The sequence below is a fragment of the Lissotriton helveticus genome, chromosome 2_1, assembly GCF_964261635.1.
Source record: "Lissotriton helveticus chromosome 2_1, aLisHel1.1, whole genome shotgun sequence".
Taxonomy (NCBI): Eukaryota; Metazoa; Chordata; class Amphibia; order Caudata; family Salamandridae; genus Lissotriton; species Lissotriton helveticus.
The window spans coordinates 1,849,454,711-1,849,481,129 of NC_136059.1; the positions used below are offsets into that span (position 1 = coordinate 1,849,454,711).

The following is a 26,419-nucleotide window of genomic DNA, read 5'->3' on the forward strand; positions in this document are numbered from 1 at the left end:
GCAATACGTGCCACAGCTGTTCCACCCGGATCAATGTGGTTTTGTACCGGGCCGTAGCACGGCCATGAACCTCAGGCGCTTAGCCCAGCTTATGCTCGGAGACCGAGTGGACACGAGCTCCGAAGGCTGCATATCTCTGGATTTGAAGCAAGCGTTTGATTCCCTTAGGTGGGACTATATGTTTGCCACACTGTCCAAATTTGGGATACCACCCGAATTCCTCGCCTGGGTCAGATTGCTGTACACCTTCCCCACAGCTAGAGTGCGCACCTCCAACCACATATCAGCTCCCATAGCTATAGCACGGGGCACCAGGCAGGGCTGCCCGCTCTCCCCCCTCCTCTTTGTCCTTGCCCTCGAACCTATGCTCTGTAGACTTAGGTTGATGGCCCCCCGACATGGCATACAGAGGCATGGGACGGCGCATATTGTGTCCGCTTACGCGGATGATATTATATTATATCTCCGAGACTTAAGGGGCGACTTGAGCCCTATTTCCCAGGTCTTTGAGGACTTTAGGACGATCTCTGGCCTCACCATAAGCGCATCTAAGTCCTATGGGTTCACCTTTGCAGCCACAGGCCTGACTACCCCCCTACCCTTCGCCCCCCACGAATTCCAGATTGCGGAAACCACTTTCCGATACCTTGGGATGCACATCTACAGGGAGGCTGACATGATGATTGATGGCAACCTTGGGAGGGCCATCAGAGCACTGAAATCGCAGATCCAATTCTGGCTAACACTGCCACTCTCAATTCCCGGCAGAGCGGCAATATCTAAGATGGTGATGCTCCCCCGTCTCATCTACCACTTCACCAATTTACCGTTCCTGATCCCAGCAGCGACATTTAGGACCCTTGACACTCTACTCACCGAACTTGTGTGGGGACACGGCCACAGACGTATAGGTCTATCCAAACTGCAGCTCCCCTCTGACTCCGGTGGTCTGGGCCTGCCGGACTTTAGAGCTTATAACTATGCGTGTCAGATACAATGGCTGGCCTTCTGGGTGGCGGGTCGCAATCTTCAGGAGATCAATATGTCGGAGGACGAACATGAAAAGGGGAGAATACACACATTACTTCTACCCAGCTCGGATATACCGAGAGATGCCCCGCCACTCCTCAGGCTGGCGATCACTTACTGGCGAAAGGCATTAAAGTACACATCCCCCAAGTCATCTTATGCCCCCACGATCCCGCTCTTGGGCATCCCGTTGGGCTCGGGAACACTCACGGCGAGATCGCTAGCGCCCTGGCACGACGCAAGAGTATCGCATGTGGGTGACCTGTTTGCGGAGGGACACCTGTTGTCCTTTGAAGACTTTAGAGCCGCACAGGGCGTTCCTAGAGGCTCATTCCTCTTGCACGCTGGCCTCCGCCGTTATATAACACACAAATGGTCACCTGAGGGCCAGGAGCCTGTTACAAACCCTCTAATCACGATGCACTACCTCATGGGCACGGGCGGCCACCTGACCAAATGGCTCACTGCTAGCATCAAGATGGGGAGGGCACTCACACTGTCGCCACTCCGGGCGAAATGGGAAGGAGATATTGGTAGGCCCCTGAGAGACAAAGAGTGGGAGCGTATACTTCAGTTTCCCAAAAAGGTAGCTAGGAGCCCCAAGTTCAAGTTCATTCAATTGATGTTGCTGCATAGAGCCTACCTGACCCCGCACCGCATACATGTGATGTTCCCTGACGCGAAAAGCAACTGCCCCCGATGTGACACTGACGACGCATCACTGTTACACATGCTGTGGCAATGCCCCAAGTTGGGGTATTACTGGACCACTGTCCATGAATCGCTTGAGAGGGCGGGTGCTCTGTCCCGATCACCTACACTAGAACACACACTGCTGGGGCTGGGACCCTCAACACGCACCAGAACCGTGGCGACACGTTTTTCAGACCTGGCCCTGTTGCTGGCGAAACATGCCATCACGATGAGGTGGAAGTCACCCAAACCACCCAACCCCGAACTGTGGAAAGCGGAGGTGGTACGGTGGGGTAAGGCGGAGGGCGAGGCACTGCAGCGAGAGGAACGCAGAGGTCTGCGGAAAACGCTGATCTCGCTGGAATGGTTTACCACGTTGGGAATGTTTGAAACGGGGGATGACGGGGATGGTGGGGATACATGTGACTCGCCGCTTGTAGACTAAATGTGTCCTGAACCAGTCTTTCATGCACCGTCACTGACTGTGGTGCACTACGATGGGGTACAGGGAAACCCAAACCATCGGCCATTTTACCTCATCCTACCTGTGTGTATAGATGAAGCTACATGTTACAGTGCCATGGGTGACCCAGTTTGACAATACTTCAGTCATATGCACGTTGAGAGAGTGTCGGGAGGGTTGCTTGAGGGTGGAGGGAGGGATTGGATCGACCGGGGTTTGTTTGTTTGTTTAATTGATATGGTTGCGGCCATCAACAAAATGAAAAATCAAGATAACTATGTAATCATATGTTCTGAGCAGGCGCATGCATATGCCACCCTGATTACTACTAAGCTCGAAGATGTATGTAACTGCTTTACTTACTGTGCTAATAAACAGATTTTCAAAAAAAAATATGTGGCCTGCAGGATTGGGAGGAGGTGTTCCAGCAAACATGGACCCCCTTCCTTCAAGAGCCCACCCCCTGAAACATCTGCCCTCTCCCTCCCTTGTCCCTTCTCACCCAACCCCCCCTTTTTCTTTTTTCCCTGTCTGTTTCTGTCGTTCGCTCCACCCGCTCTCCCCACATTTGCCCAGCCTCCCCCTCCACCCACACCTCCAGTCTAGGAGGCCGCCATGCGGCCCATCCTTTACCTTAACACCACTGGCCACCCCCACAAACCCCTACCCCATATGTTTAATCTCGCCTTCCCCTCAGAGACCCGGCCTGACTGGCCACCCCTGAGACTTGTCTTGCAGAGGGATGTCTGTTGCAACACACAGCATGCTCCAACCCTTGCCTAGTCATTGGGACACTTGTTTGCTCCCCCTCACCCCATTTGCCCATCTATGCTCCCTACTCAAAACAATTGCCTCCACAACCTACAGCACGCCTCCCACAGAAGGACGTGGATCCCACGTCATTAATGGTACTCGGCACCTCAAACTAGTTTATTATCTACCACAGGTCATAATATTAAGATCGAATACTGCACAGTTATCCTCACTGTCATACAGTATGACGAGTACCTACCTCCTACCCGCGGATACGTACCCTTCCCCTTATTTACTTTCACCTACCTCGCCCCTCTAACCTCCTCCCTCTTCCCGTTCTTGGTCCTCTTGTACCCCGATCACCCTCCACCCATTCTTCTTATTCTTCAGTTTTCCCTCACAACTGTATAGATATATTTGTAATAACGATAGACCCCAACGAGTGCATAATGCTGCGAGTCACTTACATTGTTGTGTTTTTCTCCAACTTTCAATAAAACAATTACGAAACAAAAAAATATCATATAGTAAACTTTTTGACCATACCATGCCCAGTTAACAATTTTGAGTTAAGATTATGCATTCAGCTTGAGTGGATGAGGCCTCGGAGACAATCATCAGGTTGTTATCTAAAAGGTATTAAATTATTTGCAGACAGGTCACACAATCCTACCTTCAAAACCTTTTATTTTATACAAATTAAATCTAAAATATTTAGCAGCTAGCAATTGCCTTTAATGCTTTGCTATCAGAAACCTCAAGTGAAGAAAATATTTTTTCTTGTTTTAAGTATTTTTATAGTAGCAATGATGCAGCCATTACACCTAAATTTGTACTGTGGTTCCTTCAGTGATAAAGGGTCCAAGCACAATGACTGGTTTCTAATGGGATGACAAGTTGTTGCATCGGACAGAATGCAGTATACACTTATGTTTTGATTCTCCTTTCCACAGAGGCATAGGAGTTGTAGCTGTATCTATATTTTCTCTCTTCCGGGCATTTATTTAAAGTCAACGAGTATTGTATAATGTCACCTCTGTATTTTCCATGGTAATTATGGCCTCATGTTATCTATGAAAATTGTTTGTCTTACTTTATTAATTGTTGTTTTATATTTCAGTAAGTTTAAGTAGCATTCTGTTTTCACACGTTTTTTTCTAGAGAAGCTAAAGTAGATCTACGAATTGCAACAACAAAAGTAGAAGAAATGACTAAAATGACATACAACTACCAGGAGCAAATGCAGCGAAAGGTAGGTGTTTATCTATTGTAGTATATTTGTAAGAAGTGTCTATGTTAATGTGAATATGGTAAACAATAATATAAAGTTCATAGATTCACATATGAATACTGCCCTTGTCCACTTAAAGACCATCAGTACAAGGAGGCCTAATTAAGGCTTGGATAAGTATATTTGAGTAGGCTTCAACCTGGGTTAATTTAGATTTTTCCCCACATTTCTGTAAAGGCGCCTGCACACATATGATCTCAAGCTGAGGCTGCTACCTCAAAGTGCAGACTCCTCACCTTTAGAATATCCACAGGCACCAGATTGGGTCCCAAGAATATTTCATCAAAGCTCTTATGTGCAGATAGCTGGCGCCATGTGGCTTCGCAGTGACAATGTACCGCCCTGGAAATGACACAGCAAAGTTGCATGTGGCAGTCCAGTGCAGTTCTTTTCTTTCTGTGCCCTTCGATGTGGATCCAGAGCTCCGATCTGAACTTAGTCGGTTTTCCAGCACCTCCAAAATCTACCCCAGACATTGTGCCAGAGATGAAGACTTGCCTGAAAATAATCGAATCCAAGCTGTGCTGCTACTACAGGAAAAGATGTTGCAAGGGATCCATGCAATGTGACTCTGGTGCTTCGGCTTCAATTATGACTGAAATTTGATAGATAGGTGTACCCTCATGCACCCGAAGGCAGTCCGGGGAGTAGGAGGCAAAGCTCTTTATTGCTGAACTTAAGAAAAGATTGTTGTTAAAACATAAGTCCCACTCAATATCGCAGGGCTGCTCACGATCTTGTACAAGACACCAGTCCTTCAAAATACTCCTTTAAGTTAAAAGTGGACCATGAGTGCATAAACGCCAAGCTTAACTCCAACCAAATTCCCACCACTCAAAACTAAATGAGATGGCGCAAGTGCGTCAGTCAATCTTAGGTGATCCAAACCCAAATCTGGTCCTGGTGCGCTCCAAATTGCCTGGGCCTTCAAAGAAGAAATGTTGTACATTTTTCAAACACTTCTGGCTTTCTCTGCTGCACCTTCAGGTCCCGGAGAGCCTCCAGGGGCTCTAGTTGGATTTTTGTAAGACCTCCCTCGGTGTCAAATGACCGTGCTAGACCCATTCCAAGGACCTTACTGATACCGGTTCAGAATGCCACCCCAGCTCCTAGGTTCACTCCAATCCCTTCCAAGCCAGTGCCGACCCCTAACTGGTGTCAGTTGGGATGCAACCAGACCTCAACCTTTTTCTCATTGTCAATGCTATTGAAGGCTAGGGGCTATTTAGATACGACTCTGATGTGGTTCTGTGTAAGCAAATGCTTCCCATGACACAAAGGATAATGAGGAGCCTGACACCTTTTCCCCTCTCACTATACTGATAATTGGCTATTCCTGGATTTTCAGAATGCCAGTGTGCTAGATACTACTCTAGAGGCTGACCGGGGCTTGCCACCTAGGCCACCAATGGAAAAAATTGCTTCTTTCACAGAAGTAATGTAAAGCGCAGCGGAAGTGCTAGACTTACAGTTGAAACTAAGACATTCTTATTAACTGTGATCTTTCAACCAGGTTCTACCATTTTTCAGCCATTCTTGCCTTTCAACAAGGCTGTTACCCACAGTATTGTGGCCACCTAATCTAAGTCGTGCTCCAACCCTCATGTCTGTTGACTTGTGGTCATGTAGCATAGGCCCACCTCTGGTGGTGCAGGTGTCGACAAATAAATTCACTCCTAATGCCTTTCCCTACCAACTCTTTGGATAGACAGTTGAAATGTATTGATTCATTTGTAACGATAATATTCTCATTGGCTAGTTTAGCCTTATGATCCTGGAACACAGTAGGCCTTCTGGACAGGAAGTAATCCATGCTTTATGGGACATGGCTAGTGAATTTTTACTGGTCATCACAGAATTATTTCTCAGAGCTTCACTGGCTCAAACGATACAATGGCTAAGATGCTGCAAAGTAGTTTTACTTTCTGTCTTATACATCACAGACTGTGTTGACAGAACTATTGGCACCAGGAGTATTCTTAGAAGGCTTGTCTGGATAAGATCAATAGGGTTTTCCGGAGTTGTCCAACCGTCCTTTGTGGGCATGCCCTTTGATTGTTCCAGATTGTATGGAGAGAAGTCTGATTTGGTGCTCAAAGGATTTAAGGGCCTCGCCGCAAAGACATGGAACACCCTCCCCGCCCATCTGCGGCAGACCCAGGACCTGCTGACCTTCAGGAGATGTCTCAAGACCTGGCTGTTCGACCAATAGCTGCCCTTGCCCTTTAGCGCCTTGAGACCCTCACGGGTGAGTAGTGCGCTCTACAAATGCCATGATTGATTGATTGAAGGGCATTTGAATCATAACACAAGCATTGGGATTGTTGTCTCTCAGCAAACCAAACAGTGCAAAAACATAAGGCTTTATTCCAGTGGACTAACTTACAGACATCAGTCCTTTCAGAGCAGAGTTTATGGCAGTGGTCAACCCTGTTTGCACCAGCACTCCTCTGACTCTGTGCCCCTCCTGCAGCAGCTGCCAAGTCCTCAAAGGTCCACACAGCCTATAGAAAGCATCCTACAACATGTCCTCCCTGTGTGGGAAGCCATCATGTTGGATGGATGGCTCTTGCAAATCATTCTGAGGGGCTCCCCCCGCCTTTCTTTCCTCCCCAGCTTTCATTTCCTCCCTATCCTGTGATACTTTAACATCAGAGCAGATCTCAGAGGATCATTCAACAGAGAGAGAGAAGGGTGCTATTTGTGCAAATTTCTCTTACTAAAGAAGGATGAATACCCAAGGCCAATAATGGACATCTGCCGACTGATTACTTTTTTGTTTTGGAGGAAAGACAAATTCAGAATGCTCACCCTGGTAGAGGTTCTTTCTTCTCTAGACTCAAGAGGCTGGATGATGTTCCTGAACTTGCAGGACGTATATTTTCATATATTCATCATGCATTCTCACAGATGATATATATGGTTCACAGTAGGTTTGAAGCACTTTGAAGCACTTTCAATTAGCCGTGCTCATTTTTGGCCCTTACCTGGCCACCTCAGGTATTCACTAGGGTGATAGTGGCGGTCACTGTTCATCTTTGGAAGTCACTGTACCTCTGCTTATACCCCACTATTTCTGTGCTTATTTTTACCCTACTACCTCTACACCTAACCAAGCATCTTTATCTCTGCCAATTTCTTAGTACCTCTACCCCAACCTATACCATTGTAATTCAACCCCAGTCTATACCACATCATATTTGGGTCAGATAGGCTCTCTGAATGAAACTGTGTTGTGACAGTTCTACTCCAGAATATACTGCTCTACGCTGGGCGATAAAGACTATGGGCCAGATGTAGGTGGCCAAATAGCGAGCACTAACGCTGAAAATCGCTGATTTTCAGCGTTTGCGATTGATATTTGGCAGCGAGCAATGTAGGTAAGTTGGAACCTTCTAGCAAAAAAAGGAATTGCAAAATTGCGATTCCTTATTTTGCTCTTGCATTTAAGGAATGGCAAATCTCGATTCCTTAAATGCAATGTAAGTAGCACAAAAGAAAGTGCACTTTAGCCTTAAGGAATCGCTAATTACCACCAACTTCAAGTTGGTGGTAATTAGCGATTTCCTTTAAAAAAGCACTTTTTATTTTTTTTTAAGTGCCATGTGGCGCACATTCATGTCCTTAGGGCATGTATGTGCGCCACATGTGCACACATGCACATTTCAGGGGTCCATCAGGGTGTCCTTTTGGAATCCTAGCACCCTTGAAATTGTGCCCACAATTTGCAAGTGGCTCTTGGTGACTCGCAAATTCTGGGAGCAATTCCTATTCATTCATATGGGCCTCTTGGCCCATATGAATGAATGGGAAGGTATTCCTTAATTGCGAATCGCAATTTGCAACTCACAATTAAGGAATATTAAAGAATCTCAAAAAATATTGTGAATCCTACCTACATGGCATTTTGCGATTCCTTAATAGCGATTCCCTAAAAATCGCTATTAAGGAATCACAAACATGCATTAACCTACATCTGGCCCTATATTTCTTCCTTAATAGCTGGGCAGTCGTACACATTCCTTCGATAAGCCAAGTTCTGAAGGTCTTTGCCTACCTAGAAAATAAGTGTGGACGGCTCTCGACTAGTCAGGCTTGTCTTGGGGCACCCCTTTTTTGCTCCTTTTGATAGCAGTTCTCTGGAAGGTACTGCCATTTTGTTAACTTCATCCATTTGCTCTCCCCCTTGACAATGGCAACAATTCTCCACATTCATCTTAATCTGACGAGGTGTGAAAGACCTGCAATCTTTAGTTTGCTCTATAGACATCCCAGTACAGCCTTCTCATAAGTCTCCATCTTTGTTGTCATGCTGTAAGCAGTGGGAATCTTTTTCTTCCTAGATTTTGTTCAAAGGCACAGTTCCGAGGCATGCTGTTTCCTCATAATTCTGCCAGTTTTATCTTTTGGGTAGTTTTTTTTTGTGCTTGCTGTTTTAGATTAAGTTGACAGCCATCAGAGCCTTTATGGTGTTAAGCGTGAATGCTTCTTAAAGATTACTTATATATTACCTGTAAAATTTAGTACCACCTAAACATGCTTGCCTTGCCTTCTCATCATTTGTTCTTTTAGAACAGAAGCCCTTCCAACCTAAGGTGAAGGCGTTTCAATTATTTGTATGCAACATTATTTTCCTGGTGGTAACTACACCAGACAAGCATGTGATGGCGCTGGACATATTACTGTTCAATGTTTGGCTTCATCCTGTGTTTAAATACAAAATATTGTCTGTTTCTTCAGATCAACATATTGTCCGTATAATTTTCCCAAGAGGAAGTATTGTTACACATGTTGGGTGCCCAGTGTGCATTGTGCATTGTACATACAGGTAAATCAGTCAGATTGATTATTGTTCAGTGTTTTGGGAGTTTGGGCAATCCTGTTGGAAATTAAAATCGTTAATGGTAACTTAAGGACATTGGATGCAGCTTTGTATCCCTCTTTTTAATTTGGCTTCTTCTTTGCTGGATGTATTAATCATTAGGTTTGGATTTCAGTCTTGCTCCCAATAACAGATGTCCACATCATTGGAAAGTGCCTGTGTATGTTTGAAATATAGACATGTAGTCCTCATAACCATACGCCATTATATATTATAAGTAGATGTTGGTGAGTGAAAGGATGTCAGAGATTTTCAATTCAGACATTCTCTGGTCCATTTTTGGGACCGATTTTGGTCTTACAACAGAGTTCATTTGCTGGTGCTAACTTATCTCTCACTGCAGCGGTCTTCAGTTAAATCTTCTGGTAATACTCAACAACGTAAAATAAAAAAGAAATGTCATATAGTGATGATATACTATTCACTCAGTTGGGTTTATTTCCAGGAAGAAGATGTGATTGCTGCCCAAGGGAGGGAGGAAGCATCTGACAGACGGTTACAACAGTTGCAAACTGCAGTGACACAACTAGAAGCTAGGTAAAAAATAGACTTGGTTAGTTACATTTACATTCTAGAATGAAAAATATATTTCTGAACTTATGAAACAATGTTTTAAGCTATGTAAATGGTGAATGTGCAACACTGGTGGAATTGAGGAAGTATGCCAACAAGTTTCAGTGACTCAGCTGTTGAACCCTAGCAATCTTCTTCCTTTTTCTTTTAGAAAAAATACCTGTCCAGTGATAATTGAAATCTTCAGCAGAGAAAAAGAGGCACAACACTATGTGAACAACTTTAAAATTAATTGATCAAGTGCCTTGTCTTTCACACCTTGGGCTGCCTCTGGTAACATCCCTGCAAAGCACATCATTGAAGGTCTCAATCACACATGTTTTTGAAATCATAAACTATTCTAACAACTTCAGACATTTGAATTTAGGGATGGAAATACTAAATATTGATTCACAGAATCTAGATTTGAGTTTTTTTCCAACACTAAAACACTTTTGCCTCTGCCGTATTACACATTTGAAGCATTCAGAAAATGTTTCAAGTGGAAACATGGGCATTCACAGGGTCTAGGGCAGGGGATGCCTTTGTGAATGTGTTGATCACTTTCAAGTGTATAATAGTTTGGGCTGTCCCAAACACTCCCAGTAGTTTTTCACATTTCTTGAGCTGGATGCGAAAGAACCTCAAGCATCTCCTATTATAAAATATTGAAGACTTTTCTTTTTTGGAAACAATATTTCCCATGTGAAGGGAAAAAATGTCCTTCTTTTAGTTCAGTGTCTTTCATTACTTTAAAAATTGCTTAGTGCAAAGATGTCTACTATATAGTTCTGGTATTAAAACTGTTATTTACGTTCATTGAAAGGAGCCTCCACACAAGGGGCAGATGAGTAAAGAGGGAGAACTAGGATGGGAAGCAACACTATTTCCTGGGTTGGGTAACTACGAGCAATAAGTATGACTTCCAAAGTAATGCGTTTCAGGTAGGTAAAACAAGCTGTTTTTACAGTCAAGCATTTATTTGCAGATTTGCAAATATGAACCTGAGTGTGTTCTGGCAAATTCTATATGAGACAAAATGAGTGTGGAAAGTATGGATAAAGGAGCAGCACTCTGGTAGGCCCATGTCAGTTAAACTATGGAGGCTAAGATGTCTTCCTCTTCTACCAGAACAGTGTGTATTCTTCTTAGAGGTGGTTTGTCAGGAAATAATTCAAGGTGTGATCACTTGTGACAGAACACAGAGTTGTTCCCAATGTTGCTTATAGCCACCTGTGCAAGAGGATTGTGGCACGATTTTCTTTAAATGCTTGTTACTATCTTGTTACTGTCTGCATGGCAATGCTTAACATAATGTCTAATGCTGTGTTTGCCTAAGGAATAGATTTTTAACAGTTAGAAGAAAGAGTGGAATTTGTTCTCTAATGCTCCAAGTTCTAATGGGCAGTATATGTTTGATCTGACTGATGTTTTTTCCCACAAAAAAGTAGAGATGGGCATGAAGTACTCGTGTTCAAGTGAGGCATCACCTTTATCACACCTTCAGCATTTGTCACTGTTTAGATAAGGGTGTAGATCAGGCTGAGGTAGAGCATGAACAAGTTCTGATCCACAATAAACAATGTCTCGTCATTGGGGTTGAGATTTCTAAAAATTATCACAATCACAATTGTTGAGCCCCTGAAAATGTACAACTTTATATTATTGCTAGACATAAACCTGCAACCCACAAAGCTGTATGTTTTATGATTTAAGCACTCATTTCTTTTTCTGGAGATAGCTGAAGCATTTAAAACATTTCCGTGGCTTGTTCAAGATAGATTCTCCTCATGATGCCAGAAACTTCCTTTAATTCAAATGACCAAAATATCCAAAGAAAAGCATTCTGTGCATGCCTTCTTTTCTTTGCAGTTCTTTTCTCTGTCAAACAGAGTAAATTCTCAGGTTTTGAGGATGTGTGTCAGCTTTTACTGTTTACCTATTTATTGGAGCCTTTCTCTAACTATTATAAACTACACAACTGGGTGATGTTGATGTTGGGGGGGGACTTTTTTCATTTTTGGAAGAATAGCTCCATAATATTGAGATTAGTCATGGCTTTGTGAGGCGGGGGATGTGTGTCATATTTTGGTATTGCATTATGATGTGATCTTCGTCTAATATTTTCAGTTGAGTAGTGGCAGCAGCAACGATGGCATCAATGGGAGCAGCGGGATACTCCTAGAATATATAATTGATTCTAACTATGTCGGAAACTGGATTAAATTATCTCTAGGATTAATGAGGAACTCTCTTTTGTACTCTGGTCAAATGTACATGTTCTTGCTTGGTTAGCTTCTTGTCATGGCATTACTTCCATCCTTAAAATAGAGTTTTTTGCAGCCCTGTAATGACTGCCGCAACATATGGTTGATGTTGTGGCCAATCAGTCAAGATTGGTTAGTCTCCTTTAAATTGGTCAATCAGAGCATATCTGAACACCAAGAGTCCAATACACCTTACTTGTTAACCCCTACCTGCACAACCAAGCTCCTCTTTAAACTATACTTTCTCAAAAACAGCTGAACAGATGTAGACCAAGTCACAGAAAAGCACACTTTATTACTGACGCCCACATTTGGTGTCATTCTGTTCAGCTGTTTTTTCTTTATTGTAGACAAGTGTCTGATGGGAATTTACATAGGAAATACAAATTTTGAGACACCCATGTGGTATTGTACAGTAAAATTACTTGTATACATTGTTAAGTTTTATGGTATTTTCCTTCCCTCCCCCATATCCCGTTCACAGTTACATTTGTCCTGGCCTCTGTTCTATTAATTTCAAAATACTTTGTTCGGTTTTTCACATATTTAAAAACCATAAAAGCAAGATTACAGGATGGACATAAAACTTTATAAAAAATAAATATCTTAAACATAACCCCAGAAAATGTTTATGCAATTCATTTCATTTACAAAGAATATAAAATGTAACAATGAGATACAGCTAAAAAGAAAGACTAACAATCCTCTCTCCTGTTTCTAGATTTTAGTGCTGATTTGAGGAATCCAACCACATATAGAGTGCTTTCAGGCTTTACCAATTGTAAATAGCACAAAGCCGGGCGGACCTGTTTAAAATGTAATTTTTTTAGTATGGGCTTCAAAAAGAACCTACGGGGAACTTCATATAAAGGACAGATGAATAAAAAATGCACCAAATCCTATGGAGACATATTGTCGCAGCCGCAGGAGGGTAGCACTTGACCTCTATGTGACCCCCTAGGTACGGCTAATAGTAAGTGATAATAATCCAGCTGGAACCTTGTAAGTAGAAACCGCTCATAGCTTGTTATAGGCCATGATAAATCTGCTCCATTAGAGGCATGGTTTTAAGCATGACAAATTTGCCTATGCTGGGTTTTACCAGGTCTGCCTCTTCTCTTTCCAGTTTTTATCTTAAAATAAAAGTTTTGGGGACGAGCTCTACATCAGCCTTAACAACCGGGCTTGGATTTAAAAAAGGTCCGGACGCCCCAGCTCAGTAAAGCACCTTTTTAAATATTTAAACCATGATACATTGAGCGCGTGGTCTTGAGAAAGCACTTCCCTGAGCAGCTGATGGTTGAGGACCAGGTCTTTATTCAGCCAGCACTTAAGCCAAAACAATAGAGGCCGTAGTGCTATGGTGTTGCCAATAAAGGGTGTTCCAGTTTCCTCGTGAACTATTAGGTTAGCTGTTCCTTTTGGTACACCCAATAGTTGTTTCAGAAAGGTGTTCTCAGCCACCTCAATGCTTTTGGCTGGCACATAACCCCATAGATTGCTCCCGTAACTGCCCAATGCCACACTCTTTGCCTGGTACATCTTCAATAGTGCGGCTACTGGGCGTTTGCCCATTTTAGACGCAAAATTGAATAAGGCTGAATTTTCCCGTATTATCTCTCCTCTTTTCCTCTGTACCAGAGGGCCCCAATTTAACTGGTCATCACACCGGACTCCCAGGTAAGAAAAAGACGTGGTCAGTGGTACCTTCTCAGCATTTACCTCAAAAGGGTACTGTTTCTTCGGGCGCACTCCTATCTGCATGATATATGATTTTGTGTTATTTATGGCAACGTCTCGGCCAGCCACAAAACCATGAAAGGCATTCAATAAGGAATTCAGGCCCTTGGCGGTTCTTGCCAGAAGAACAGCGTCGTCTGCGTATAGCAAGACTGGCAGGCCCCTGCGCCCGACATAGGGAAAGTCAGCACCAGTTTTTAGCAGAAACATATCCAGCTCATTGATATATATATTAAAAAGAAAAGGGGTCAAGATACAGCCCTGCCTCACTCCTCTCTCGACAGGGAAATTACTCGATACCCTGAGATCTTGCGAGAATCTAACATTTTGCCTAGTGTCCCTATGAAGGTCCCGTAAGAACGTGACCAAAGCAGGCTCCACCCCCATGGCGCCCATGAGATCCCATAATTTCCCCCGGTTTACGTAATCAAGCGCAGATGAGAGATCCATGAACGTCATGTAGATGGTCCCCCGTCGCGCCATGGTATACTTCCCCAGTACCATGTATAGGTTCAAACATTGTGCTAATGTAGAGTGGCCAGGGCGAAATCCATATTGAATGGCTGATGTGATCCTATTTTCCTCAGCCCATGATGACAATCTATTCAGGACCAACCCTCCCACGACCTTAACTACCGATTCAATCAGGAAGATCGGCCTATAACAGGTAGTACTGTTGCGATCTCCCTTCTTGAAAACTGGGACGATCGTGGAGATACCCCAAGACCTGGGACAGCCCAGGACTGCTGCTGCATTGAGTACCGCTGTAAGAACCGGCGCCCATAATGCCATGTTTGATTTATAGAGATCCGGGGGCATGGCATCAGGACCCGGTGCTTTATTGCTCGTCAGCCCTGCAATTCCTCTCTCAATTTCGCCTAGGGTAAAGTGTGGTAATGATACGCCCTGCCCGTCCTGATGCGGGTCTATCTGTGGTGTATTAGCCCTAAATATGTAACTGAAGTGCTGTACCCAGTCATTCTCTGGGATGTTAGTTCCTAGTTCAGGTTCCCTTCCTGTATCAAACAGTGGTCTGTTAAGTATATTTGTTAAAGTGCTGGGATCCAGAAGATCCTTCCAGATCGTTTCTTTTAATTCGCCCTTACGCTTTACTTGCGCTTTCTTATATATTAAGCGCAATGAGCGGATCAGTAATCGGTCTCTTGGTGTGCTTTTCAGGGCTGCCTTTAGCTCCCTGGCGGCACGTGAACAAGTGTGATCGAACATCTTGGGTCCCTAGGCTTAACAGCTGTTGACAAAGTGGTCAGCAGCGTCCCCACTTTGATGGTGATCGTCTCAAAAGCCCTAAGGATATCCATATGGGCAGAGACAGGGCAAACACAAGATTGGATTTCCGGGGCACATGTTTAGAGAATATTAACATAGAGGGAATCCGAATTCACTTTTGACCACTTGAGGCGGCGCCTTCCGTCCATGGGTTTCAGTACCCCGGTAATAGGCAACTTGTCCCGCAAGGCCAGTAAATTCCCAGATAGCTGGATTCAAACAGGGTTATGGACACTATAAATACAATCTAAAATTTCAATAAACGTGACCGAAGAGCCTCCGTGATTAGGATATGGTCTATGAAAGTACCCCCTGTGTGCCCCTTAAATGTGGGCACAACCTGTTTGCTGCCGACATCCATAACAGACCTAGAGCTAACCAGATCATATTCATTTTAATAAATGATTGAGGGCGTCACCTCGACTGGAGTGTTCAAAGTGTATACCACCAATTCTACCACAGCCCAGTTCACCCATAGTGGTTATTGATGGATTACCACATGGGTGGTTAAAGTGACCTACAGGCAACACGCAATGTGAAGCGTCTCTGCAGTGTTGTTTAACAAAGCCGCTCAGTTGAGTGATCTGGCAAGGCCCTGAAATATTCAACGCATTATAAAAGTTAATCAAGACTAGCTTCACGTTCCCTTGTTTCAAAATAACTGTTTGAATGTTACTGTTGGTGCTGGGTATAGGAGTAATTGTACATTTCAAGGCTAGTGAGATGTACATAACCAGGCCTCCCTTAGCTCTGCCACTAGATGAACGTATGGCTGGAATAAAGAAGGCCTTATAGCCCTCTAGAAAAAAGAAACACAATCCACCAGCCAGGTCTCCTGTAAACAAACCACAGGAAAAAACCTAATGAACTCTGTCCACTTAGGATCTTGAAATTTCTCTGTTCTACTAGAATATTAGTGTTTGTATGTTAAGACTAGAGAAAAGTTGATGGTGGGATTGGAGAGGCACTAATGTGGCTGAAGTTCTTCTGGTAACTGGACATTAAACTTCATCTTAATTCTCACAAGCTGAAACTTGGATTATTTAGACTTCACACCCCACCCCCTTTTTCTTGTCCTGCGCTTGGTAAATTAGCCTTAAACTTTTCCTGAGGCAGTCGAACTGGATAAATTTGTGCTTTTTTGGAAAGTTTCGTACAGATTTATCAAACAGCGACAAAATTATTAGCAGATCAAATAAAACTGTGTTCCAATGGAAATTCGTAATTAACTGCAAGTATGCAGTGCACTTTTTGACAGGAAGGACCCTTTTTTTTTTTTTTTTTAGGTTTTATTACATAACACCAAAAGCATACAGTCGTACAGAGTAAGACACCTGAAGATTTTTGGCAACGCACCCCTTTCCTAGAAAATTCACAGTAATGCCAACAACCCAGCATGGGGCAGGCGGTGCATTGTGCTCAGAACACAAACATTAGTACAAATAGGAGGAGTCCTCTTGAATAGTGCTGCGTGAATCTCAGCAGTGTTCCCGCTACTCTCTATCTGGTGGTATTTCAGTACACCCTCAGTCTAGCCCCCTCCGCATCAACCTCCATCGTAAAGGCTCCCGCCCGCTCTCTCCATCTGTGTCTGTTCCATGTGCTCACCTTCTCTGAATTTACACTTTACATGTTGGACCTTCCCCAAATCCCTCACTTAGTTCCAGTTTTATCCGTCAAATCATATTCATTCATTGTGTGTTACACTGTGTTGCGATGCATCCTCCCCTTGGGGGTTCAGCCCCGCAGATACTGCTTCCTCATTCCCACTGGGTAATTGTGCCAGAAATAGCCCCCAGAAAGTTTTGATCTGCTATGTGGTGGAAGCAGTTTGTTGTAGTTTTCTGACTGCGTACAGCAGTACAGCACATCATACATCCATCGCCTTACCGTGGGCGTCGGCCCCCTCATCCAGCACAAGGCCACCACCCGTTTAGCTAAAAGCATGCCCATATCCACCAATCTACGCTTCACCCTAGGCAGCTTTTTGGAGTATCCCAGGAGGGCTACCGTGGGATCTAGGTCCAGCGATACTTCTGCTGTTCTACTCAATTTCCTAAAAATCTCTACCCAATATGCATATATTATGTAAAAAAATCTGCTCTCGGCGTGTGGCATCTCTCGCACGTCGCTTCCTCCCGCAACCAATATTGACATAAACGTTCTGGGGTGTAATATACCCTATTAATGTATTTAAAGTGTATAAGCTGGTGTTTACCATGTAGCGAGACTCTCCTTGTATTCGTACAGCAGTATCGCCACATATCATTGTCTGTCGTTATTTGCAAGTCCCATTGCCATGCCAGCCTTGCAGCAGTGTACCTGTTCTCGCTGTGGGACATTGCTATTTTATAGATATTGGTAACTACCTTGCATGGAGATTCAGCGTTAATCACATAAGTAAGCTCGGGAACCTCCGGTGGCTCATCCAGGTGCTCTCCTAACTGTTCCTGCAGGGCCCTGCGTACCCTGTAGAATTGGAAACATTGCAGTACTGTGCTCACTCCCTCAATCTCAGACGCCTGTCCCCAGGTCTTTACTTTCCCATCCAGAAACAAGTCCCCTGCGTCAGAACTTTCAGTTAGTGCAGTGCCCTTATCACCCCCCGTCTCTGCTGGGAGCCAACCAGAGGGCCCACTCCAACGGCATATTAGGCAAGTACAAAAGTGCTCCCCCCTGCTGCTGCAGCAAGCATTGCCATGCATGATTGGTAGCCGTTATCGAATCTAGTATTCCAGTTCGGCAGTCAACCGGTTTGAATATCGCCGCCGTTAAGGGGAGAGGGTCCGCCAAAAGTTTTTCCATACGGACAAATGGGATATTTGAGTCGCCATGAATCCGGGTATACATGTGGGCTCCCTGTGCGGCTCTGTAGTACAACTCAAAGTCTGGGGCACCCAGGCCTCCCATACTGTATGGTAGCGCAAGGACCTGCCATTGGACCCGGGCCTGTTTGCCCGCCCAGGCAAGTTTTATCATAGTTTGTTTCAATCTCTGAAAGAAGACACGCGGGAGCACCATTGGGATATTTGTGAACAGAAACAACAGCCTAGGTAACACCAGCATCTTCATAATGGAGATGCTTCCCATAAGTGATAGCGGGAGGCGGCACCAGGCCTCTACATCGTCCTCCAATTTACTGATGGCTACCCCGTAATTATCTCGAAATACTATCTCAGAATCCGTATGTAACTGAATCCCTAAGTACCTGATGGAGTCTGTAGTCCACTGCAGCGGAAACTCCATCTCGAATTCCTTTGTGGATGGAGTGAGAGGGAAAGGTATGGACTTCGCCCAATTTACTTTCAGGCCAGAGAGCGCGCCAAAGTGCACCACCACTCTAAGCACCGCAGACAAGTTGTTCTCGGGGTCGCGAACATATAACCGCGTATCGTCGGCATAAGTGGAGACTACAATCTTGTATGTTGGGAAGCTAATGCCCTCGTTCCCGTGATATTCTCTGAGTGCGAATGCCAGTGGCTCCGCGACTAGAGCATACAACAAGGGGGATAGCAGGCAGCCCTGGCTGGTCCCCCTGGAGATGGCAAAGGTGTCCGTGACCAAATTGTCCAATCGAATCCTCGCCATGGGGTTGGTATACAAGTTACCGATCATATGCAGGAACACCTGTCCTAATCCCATTGTCTTCAGAACCTGCCTCATGAAGGGCCACTCCACGGAGTCGAATGCCTTCTCCATGTCTAAAAATACTGCCACTGCCTTTGTATCTTGCTTCACATGCTGCATTGTTCAAAAACCGGTACGGATGTTATATGTCAGATTTCTGCTCGGAATGAACCCCGCCTGCTCCGGAGCTACCAGATGTGGAGCCAGGAGCGCCAGGCGATTAGCTAAGATTTTCGCGTATATCTTGGCATCTACATTTAAGAGCGACAGTGGGCGGTACGAGCTGCACTCCTCCAGCGGTTTTCCCGTTGCCTCCCTCATCGACTGTGGCATAACCGTACTTTTAAATAATAAATAAGTCACCACATAGTTGTAGTTGTCCTATGAGACAAAAGAAAGTTAAGCATAAAATCATAATCCTGCTATCTTTGGTGTAGGACAAGCTACCAAAATAATTCTACCACTATTGTTAATGTTTTTTTATTATAAATCTTTTTATTGACATTGCAATGATATACATATTCAAAACATTGTTGTGCACTGATATATACCAGTCCATGTCCCTTTTCCAGTCTCTCAGTTGCGCCACTTGCTCCGCCCAGCACAGTCTTGCAATATTCTGTTTGGCTATTGCCAGTCCCAATATTATCCATGTTCGCTCCATGCAATTGAGATCTGTTTCCCTGCTGCTATTTAGTAGGCACCATTGTGCAGAGGCGGTCCCAGTACCATTGCAGAGCGCACCCATACATTCCACAACCGATTCTTAAAACCTTGGTAATATCGGGCATTCCCATACAGCATGATAAAATGTGCTGATTTGTCCACAGCCGCACCGACAACACTTCTCGATCTCCCTGCCCAGGTTGAACATAGTATGTTGAGCATAATAGGATCAGTGTGGTACCTTAAGATGAACTAAGCTGAACCCGCCCAGATGGCCACCTTTTTTGGGGACGCCAGGGCCTCCGTTCACTAATTGTCCTCTAGGCAGTTTAAGTCCATGGCCCACTGCTTCCTTATCAAAAGGGCATTGGGTACATAATTATTAAATGTTTTATATGTCAGGGGTCTGGATATCCGGGGCATATATTTGCCTAGCAGTTTGCCCTCGAGCGACAAAGAATCTGGGAACTCTAAGTGACCCTGACCACGTTAAAGCTCTGTATGATAATGTGGGAGCTGCCATGATGAGTGTAATGCTCTATATCACAGGGAACCATGAAATATTTTCTGAATTTCACTCTTTCCTGCGAGATATGGGGAGTTTATACCACAGCCTTTTATGAAATAAAAGCACCAATGCACCCAAACTTTTTAAATGTATATGTCATTAGTAATAATCAATTTTTAGGTCTCGCCTGAGACAGCGCATTCTGTCTCTTCGAGACATTTAGTAAGTGGCTCTTAAAAGTGCCACCAGATGCTTTTGCTGGCCTAAAGCTTGCGTTCATGAGCTTGTGCACGTGCACAGCTGCCATCTGTGTTTTTATTGCTGTAATCAGGCTCCTCTGCTCGTACTCCCCCCTCCTCCCCCACCCTCTTCGTCAGTTTCATGTGTGTCTTCTATCACTGTGAATGCTCCTCTGCTCGCACTCCAACCCCTCCTAATTGAGCCCCTTAACTCAGAGACAAACAGCAAGTTTTTGTGCATGTCGGATTATTAAAGGACTAGGAGCTGTCACCTCAGTAATAATTTGAGTAAAAACTCAAGTATTCATTTTTCAGCACAAGTCTCTATTGCCTTAGACAATAATGATTTGAGCATAGAGTATTCAGTTCCAAAACATGTTTGTAGTGCTTTCGATTTGTATTCCAGTGTCGAGTTTTTAATTTAAACGAGTAAAACATTGGATTTAGCGATTTCCCCCAATTTGTGTACTTGCATTGAAATAGAAATATTGGCATGGCATGGACAATAGTGGATAGGTGGCAAGGTTACTTGAAGCTGCTGCTGAACCTGTCTTTACGGGGGCTCAATGAATTAATCTCCAGTGGAAATAATGTGATATTTTCGTCACTGCCTCCCTGGAGAAGAAAGGCCAACCCTGTAGTACACATATTCATTGCTGGCAGCAAACACTCCCCTCCCACAGGCATGCTTAAGATAAAAGCACATTCCACGGCTGGACATTTGTTCAAGGCACTTGTGCAATACACTTACAGGATCAGAATCATGTACTAACGTATAAGAAATGCGTCATCCACACTGTTCTCAACTTATAGCTCAGTCAATCCTGATTTGAGTAATACATACGCACAATTGTACTGAGGCAGGAGTGTGCTCAGTAAGATGTGGCCATCTTATCCCAACTGGGGGATGCTCAGTCAGAGTAGGGTGACCAGATTTTCAGAATGAACAAGCATTGTCATAGCCAGTAGGTCTCGCCTTTGGGACATTATAAGTGTTTAAGCATGCAACAGTTAATGTTGTTGCACCAAGGATATTGTGCTGCATTACTAAATACTTATACAGTCCCAAAAGCGAGACCTATTGGCTATGCCAATGCTTGTTAATTATGGTTAAATAGTCACATTGGCTTGACAAGTCTAGCTAACATTGCTTCTTAACTCTTGGCAACTCGCATGAAATACTTAAATATTATATTAATTATAATTTACATTCTCCTGTCTGGTTAAAAAAATGGAGTAGTATAGTAATCACCTCAGCTCCTTGCCTCACAAACTTATGTTCACTGCTGTGTCCCGGTTTTCCCTGGGCATTATTGAAAACAGACCGGTACACAATTTGATTTTGTTCAGAATACCGAAAACATGACTGAATGCTTTGCTGTTTAATATGTTTATTATGCTTGTTTCTAAGAAATAGGATTTCTTCTTCTGAATCATTATCTTAAAAATAGCCCAGCTGTTAGCTCTGTAAAAAGTTTATAGTGTTCCAATATTGTGCTGGACTGTTTCAGAGGTTAAGAATATTAAGACACAATATGTTGTGCTTTGTTGGGATTGAAATGCACCCTGCATGGTATATTGTTATGTTCCCCTTCCCTGAGATCCCAACTCCATGTGTATCTGGTATCCTGACTGTTATTGTGGTCCTGGCATCATTCTAACCTAAGCATGAGCTCATAGGCCTAGGGCTGTCCCTTACTTTGTGAAGTCCAGGACATGTACTGCAACCTGCTGGGGCACCCAAGCATGCCTTCATTGTGGGCAACATAGTGTTACCAGACCTTTTAACTGTATCACTGGGGATAGACACCTACTTACCCACCTGTGTAAATTTCCACTACTTAGTGCTTGTCCTTAACTTGTGCTGAAATTCTGTGTGTGTGTGTGTGTCAAATATTTGTGTATCTCATGTGCAGTGATAAGTTTTGTGTATGACTGACCCTGAGTATTGGAGAACAGTGGGATCCTGTGTGGGTGCCTCAGGCCTGACCAAGCACTAGAGGGAGGGTGAAGAATGTGTTCTCAGACAAGGAAATTGTATTGCCTGATTTCCTGTAACTGGATGGAGGAGACCCTGACACTGAAGCGAGGAAGATGGTCAGAGAACTACCTTTATAAATTTCATGAATCTTTTTTGTGAGCAAGGAGCTTCTAATTAGTCGTTCAGAGCACTGTCATTTGATTGGATGTTAGGGGTGAAGTGTAGGGTTGCAGGCACTGTTAAAAGTAAGGAAATTTCAAGGTGACACCTACTCTTTAGTGTGACTCTAAATACTCCTTGAGTTGTGCTGATGACAGCCGTTTGCAGAAACATTACACCTCTTTGTGTCTCCGTAGTGCGTACCCCAGACTGGAGACCGCTCCAGTGCTGCTTGTTGTGAGAAGCACCTCTCTCCACAAAGGCATAGTTTGGGAAGCAGCCTGAGAAGGACACTAGAAAGAAGAACTGCCTCAAACTAGTTCCATGTTTTGAGACAGTAGATTGTCATCCCCAGTCATAATTGTGTGTATAGAAGTGGGACCCAAACCACTGCTCTTTGCTCCAGTTCCAATTTTAAGACCATTATGACCAAGTAAGGGAATGCTGTACTGACTACTCACACAACTGCTGTTTAATCTGGGCCAGTGTCTGACTGATAGACAGTCTCGCAGGGATCATGGGACATCACCTAAAGTCAGTACTTTCTACTAGATACTGGGAGGGGGCATAGACCCATCAGGCAGGTTTTTTCCCTTGAGACATTCATACTTCGAGACACTAACTTGTAGGGTCATTGTATTTGTCTAATATTTTTTGCAACTTAGTGTTTAAATCTTTTTCAAAAGGTGAGCACTGGGCTGGATATTGATATTGTTCCTGTTGGTTGATTGTTGAGTGCTGATTTCAAGCACTCTCATACTACCTCCCTGATAAGTCTGTGACTTCGCTTCTTCACTACCCTGAGAGACAAGTATAGTAACGGGTGCCCTTGCCTTATTTTGCTGTGCCATAGTAGGATGCGCCCAGTGATATAAATGCAAACCCCTTCAACCCATACAGTTGGGACTGTACCTTTTGCTCTCTTGTGGCACCCTTTTCCTCAGATGGGGATGGACATCCATCAAAACCGAAGATCTTCAGGGTTCATATATTGTTGTTTCATTTTGAATCCTTCTTTCCATCAGTGACTCAACAATATGCTAAGTCATTCTCTGTTTTGTAGGTTGCGAGTGGCTGCACAAGACGCGGAGCAACTAAGAAGTGAAAGAACGAGTCTTGAAAAACAAATTGGTGATTTGCAGGCCAAATGTGCTGAGCTAGAAGAAGGAAAATACGAGACAGTGGAGCGAGTACGAGACAGCATGCAGCTTTTGGAAGAAGCAAACCTACAAAAGGATGAGGTAGAATTGTTTGTACTGTTTTTGTATTAATCATGTTAACAATTACATGCTGAAAAAACCCTACAGTCATGCACCTCATCAATTATAAGCAATTAAGGGACCTATTCGGAGCTTAGTGGATAAAGTACTCCGTTGCAAATGTAATGTCACACCCTTTGTCCGTTTGCCCTATGTAGAGTCAGGCTGACCGTCAGCTTTTCATCAGTGGTGCCCCCGTTGGCTCAGTCAACAGAAAGATTACTCCGACAGCCTGACGGGGTGTTAGCCATCGCATTAAGGGCACCACAGTGCCAGTCAATTTAGGGCTAACAGTATGAGGTATTTTTTTGGTTCATCACCGCCAGGTTTTCCAGACTGGAAACATTAAAATAATGACACCCCCACACAAAAAAGAACTCCTGGAGTGTGGGGGGTCAGTAAAAAACAAACTCCCAGTTTGGGGGTTTGGTTTTGAAAAACAAAAAGTTTGAAAGATTGCAGCCAAAACAGACTGGGTAGTCCACCAAACATTTGGTACCTTCAGAGGGACCACCATCATGGCACTTCCTCTGAAATTACCGAGATCACACCTGGGCTGGCAGTGATATCTAAGTTTGATGGGCAGTAGTCCGTCACAGTGGTGGACAGAACGCTCTCTGCCACACCAACAGATAGAGAACTGCTCGCCAAACCCTAAATCAGTCCCTAAGTACTTGAGACATTTTACTAGACATTTGTTTACTGTCTTCTGATGACGTAAAGGGCGACAATGTGTACTGCACGAACAATCTGATTTATTTTAGAAATAGTTCACCAAATCCTATATGCTCAAGAACCATCCATACATAAATGAGTAACTACCAGTGACTAAGATAAAAACAAGCATTCCGCTCATTTTTACTTTTTAGTGCGACAGGTATGTCCAGACATGCGTCCCATGGTTACTGCACCCCAGGACTCGCGCTATACCTCACTAAAGAGGCCTAATTAGGCGGAAACCAGTCTTGGTTGCTTGTGTTCTCCTTCAGTGGAGCCCTGGCCTGGCACTTGGGGCCGGGCTATTTATATTTGTATTTTTGGGTTTATGGAGGACACAATTGACCGGAGGCATACTGGTACTAAGTTCTGAAAGATACTATTGATGGCACAAGCTTACATACGAAGTAACCATGTTTTAAGGTTTATCCAGAATTTCTGGATGTCTGTTTCACTTCTTAGATATAGAGGAATAAAGTTTCACTTGACCGCTAACTGGTATGAAAAACGTATATCTCCTTGTCTGATCATGTTAATCTTCAGATTTTGAAATAGATTGGCTGAGGAGGAGTGTAATGTTCTTCCGGTAGGGTACCAGGCGATCGTTTGTTTAATAAATTCTAGTCCCTTACCTTAATATGCTTTGAATTCGATACATAGTGTTTTAAAGCTGAAACACTTATCTGACTTAGGCCTGTGTAATCTCATAAGGTGACCAGAAATTTGAACCCAATAAGGAAGACCCAGCGAGATTCTTGCAGCACTGTGTTGCACAACCTAAAGTCTTTCAAGCGTTCTGGACAGTAGTATATTCATTACAACAGCCACATTCTCTGTCAGGGTGAACCAGAAAAAGTCACAAGCTAACCTGTGCTTAACCTTCTGGCAGCTTTGCACAAAAGCAGTCAGATTTATCTTAGAAATATGAGGTAGTAGTAGTTTAGTTATCGCACCTCGTGTACAGACAAATATTTACTATGGGTAGAAGTAAATTCAATGAAAATCAATATGTTGGTGTGGTGCTGTAATGGTTAAATACACCCTACTGCCAAAGTTGAAATTACAGATTGGTTTGGGATCCAGTATGTTTGAATCCTATATATACGCAATCTTTGACTTTGCTGCTCCTAAAGAGTGACCGCCTACGTATCCTTTCCCAATCTTTGAAAAAGTCAAATTTTGACAAAACAGGTGTTGGCTGTTCACCTCTGAAGAAAATGTTTTTGAAATATCTGCACTTGAAGAATACATGATAGACTACATTCTGTAATAAAAAGAATTGTCTTTTTAAAAGAAGCCCTGACTGTTAGGACATTGTACTAATGTTCCAATATGGTTTATAGTGCTTTTTAAAAAAATTATATAGAGGCAATGTGTAAAGTATTTATGCATCAGTTACACAATAATTAAGTGGAAACAAAACACAGGAAAAATCCAAGACTAAGATAGAAAAATAGCGTAAATTGTTATAATTATTTGACACCAACATAACAAAACTCCAATCAGGAGAAACAATGTTATGAATTTTTAAAGTTTAAAGGGGAAAATAGCACCTCAAAGATCAGGGGGAAAAAAAGCGCCTCAAAGATCAAAACGCCCTTTGCAGACATCTAGGCACATGAAACCGGGGCAAACTTAAAAGTTATGGCCAACCCTGATAGAAAGCAGTTCGGATGCATGAAGAAGATTGTTCCCAGTCTCCAGTTACCTTCTGGATTTAGAAGACTTTTTCAAGAAAAATTTCTGATAAGGTACATTTCAGCAGGAGAAGGCAGCCAGCTGTGTCTTGGGAGACGGTGATATATGGTGGGAGCTGCTGAACGGAGTCATGGGGAAGATTTCTATGTTTAGGATCTTTCACAGAAGTCAAAAATCCCCAGCGGACAAAGTTGCACGCTGTAGCTGATGAGGGCTCCACGAGGCCAATACCTCTTTTGCGAGGAGCCTCTGAACAAGATTAGCTGCTGTTGAAAATAACATAGCAGGAACTGCTGCAAAGTCAGACTGACCAGCTATGCACCTTGGGGGGGATCAGTGAGCAGGTAGGTCTTGGTTTCCTCTCGGTTCTCAGTGTGATTTTTTATATAAAATGTTCTAAGTTCCAAGTTTTTTATTTGGGCTATCTGGGCACCTTTAGCACCACTTTCAAGACTCCAGGACTGGAGAGGCACCACTTGGAGGGTCAGGGCTTAGTCAGACTGGCTCCAGGTGGGGATTCAAGATGGTTGGAGCCTTTTCTGTCCCTGAAGCCAGAGCCTTGGAGTAACTCTGAAAGTCTTTGATTCAAGCAGGAAAGCGGGTCCTAA

General features: G+C 43.7%; 1 protein-coding gene across 2 annotated transcripts in view; it reads left to right on the plus strand.

Moving 5' to 3' along the window:
• The window catches only part of SCLT1 (sodium channel and clathrin linker 1), a 558,774-nt gene that overhangs the window by 235,936 nt on the left and 296,419 nt on the right, over positions 1-26,419 (plus strand). For both annotated transcript variants that reach the window (XM_078677643.1, XM_078677642.1), the window contains exons 9-11: positions 4,100-4,190; positions 9,557-9,648; positions 23,201-23,378. In XM_078677643.1, coding sequence (XP_078533769.1) covers positions 4,100-4,190; positions 9,557-9,648; positions 23,201-23,378 — 361 coding nt within the window. The remainder of the gene's footprint in view (positions 1-4,099; positions 4,191-9,556; positions 9,649-23,200; positions 23,379-26,419) is intronic.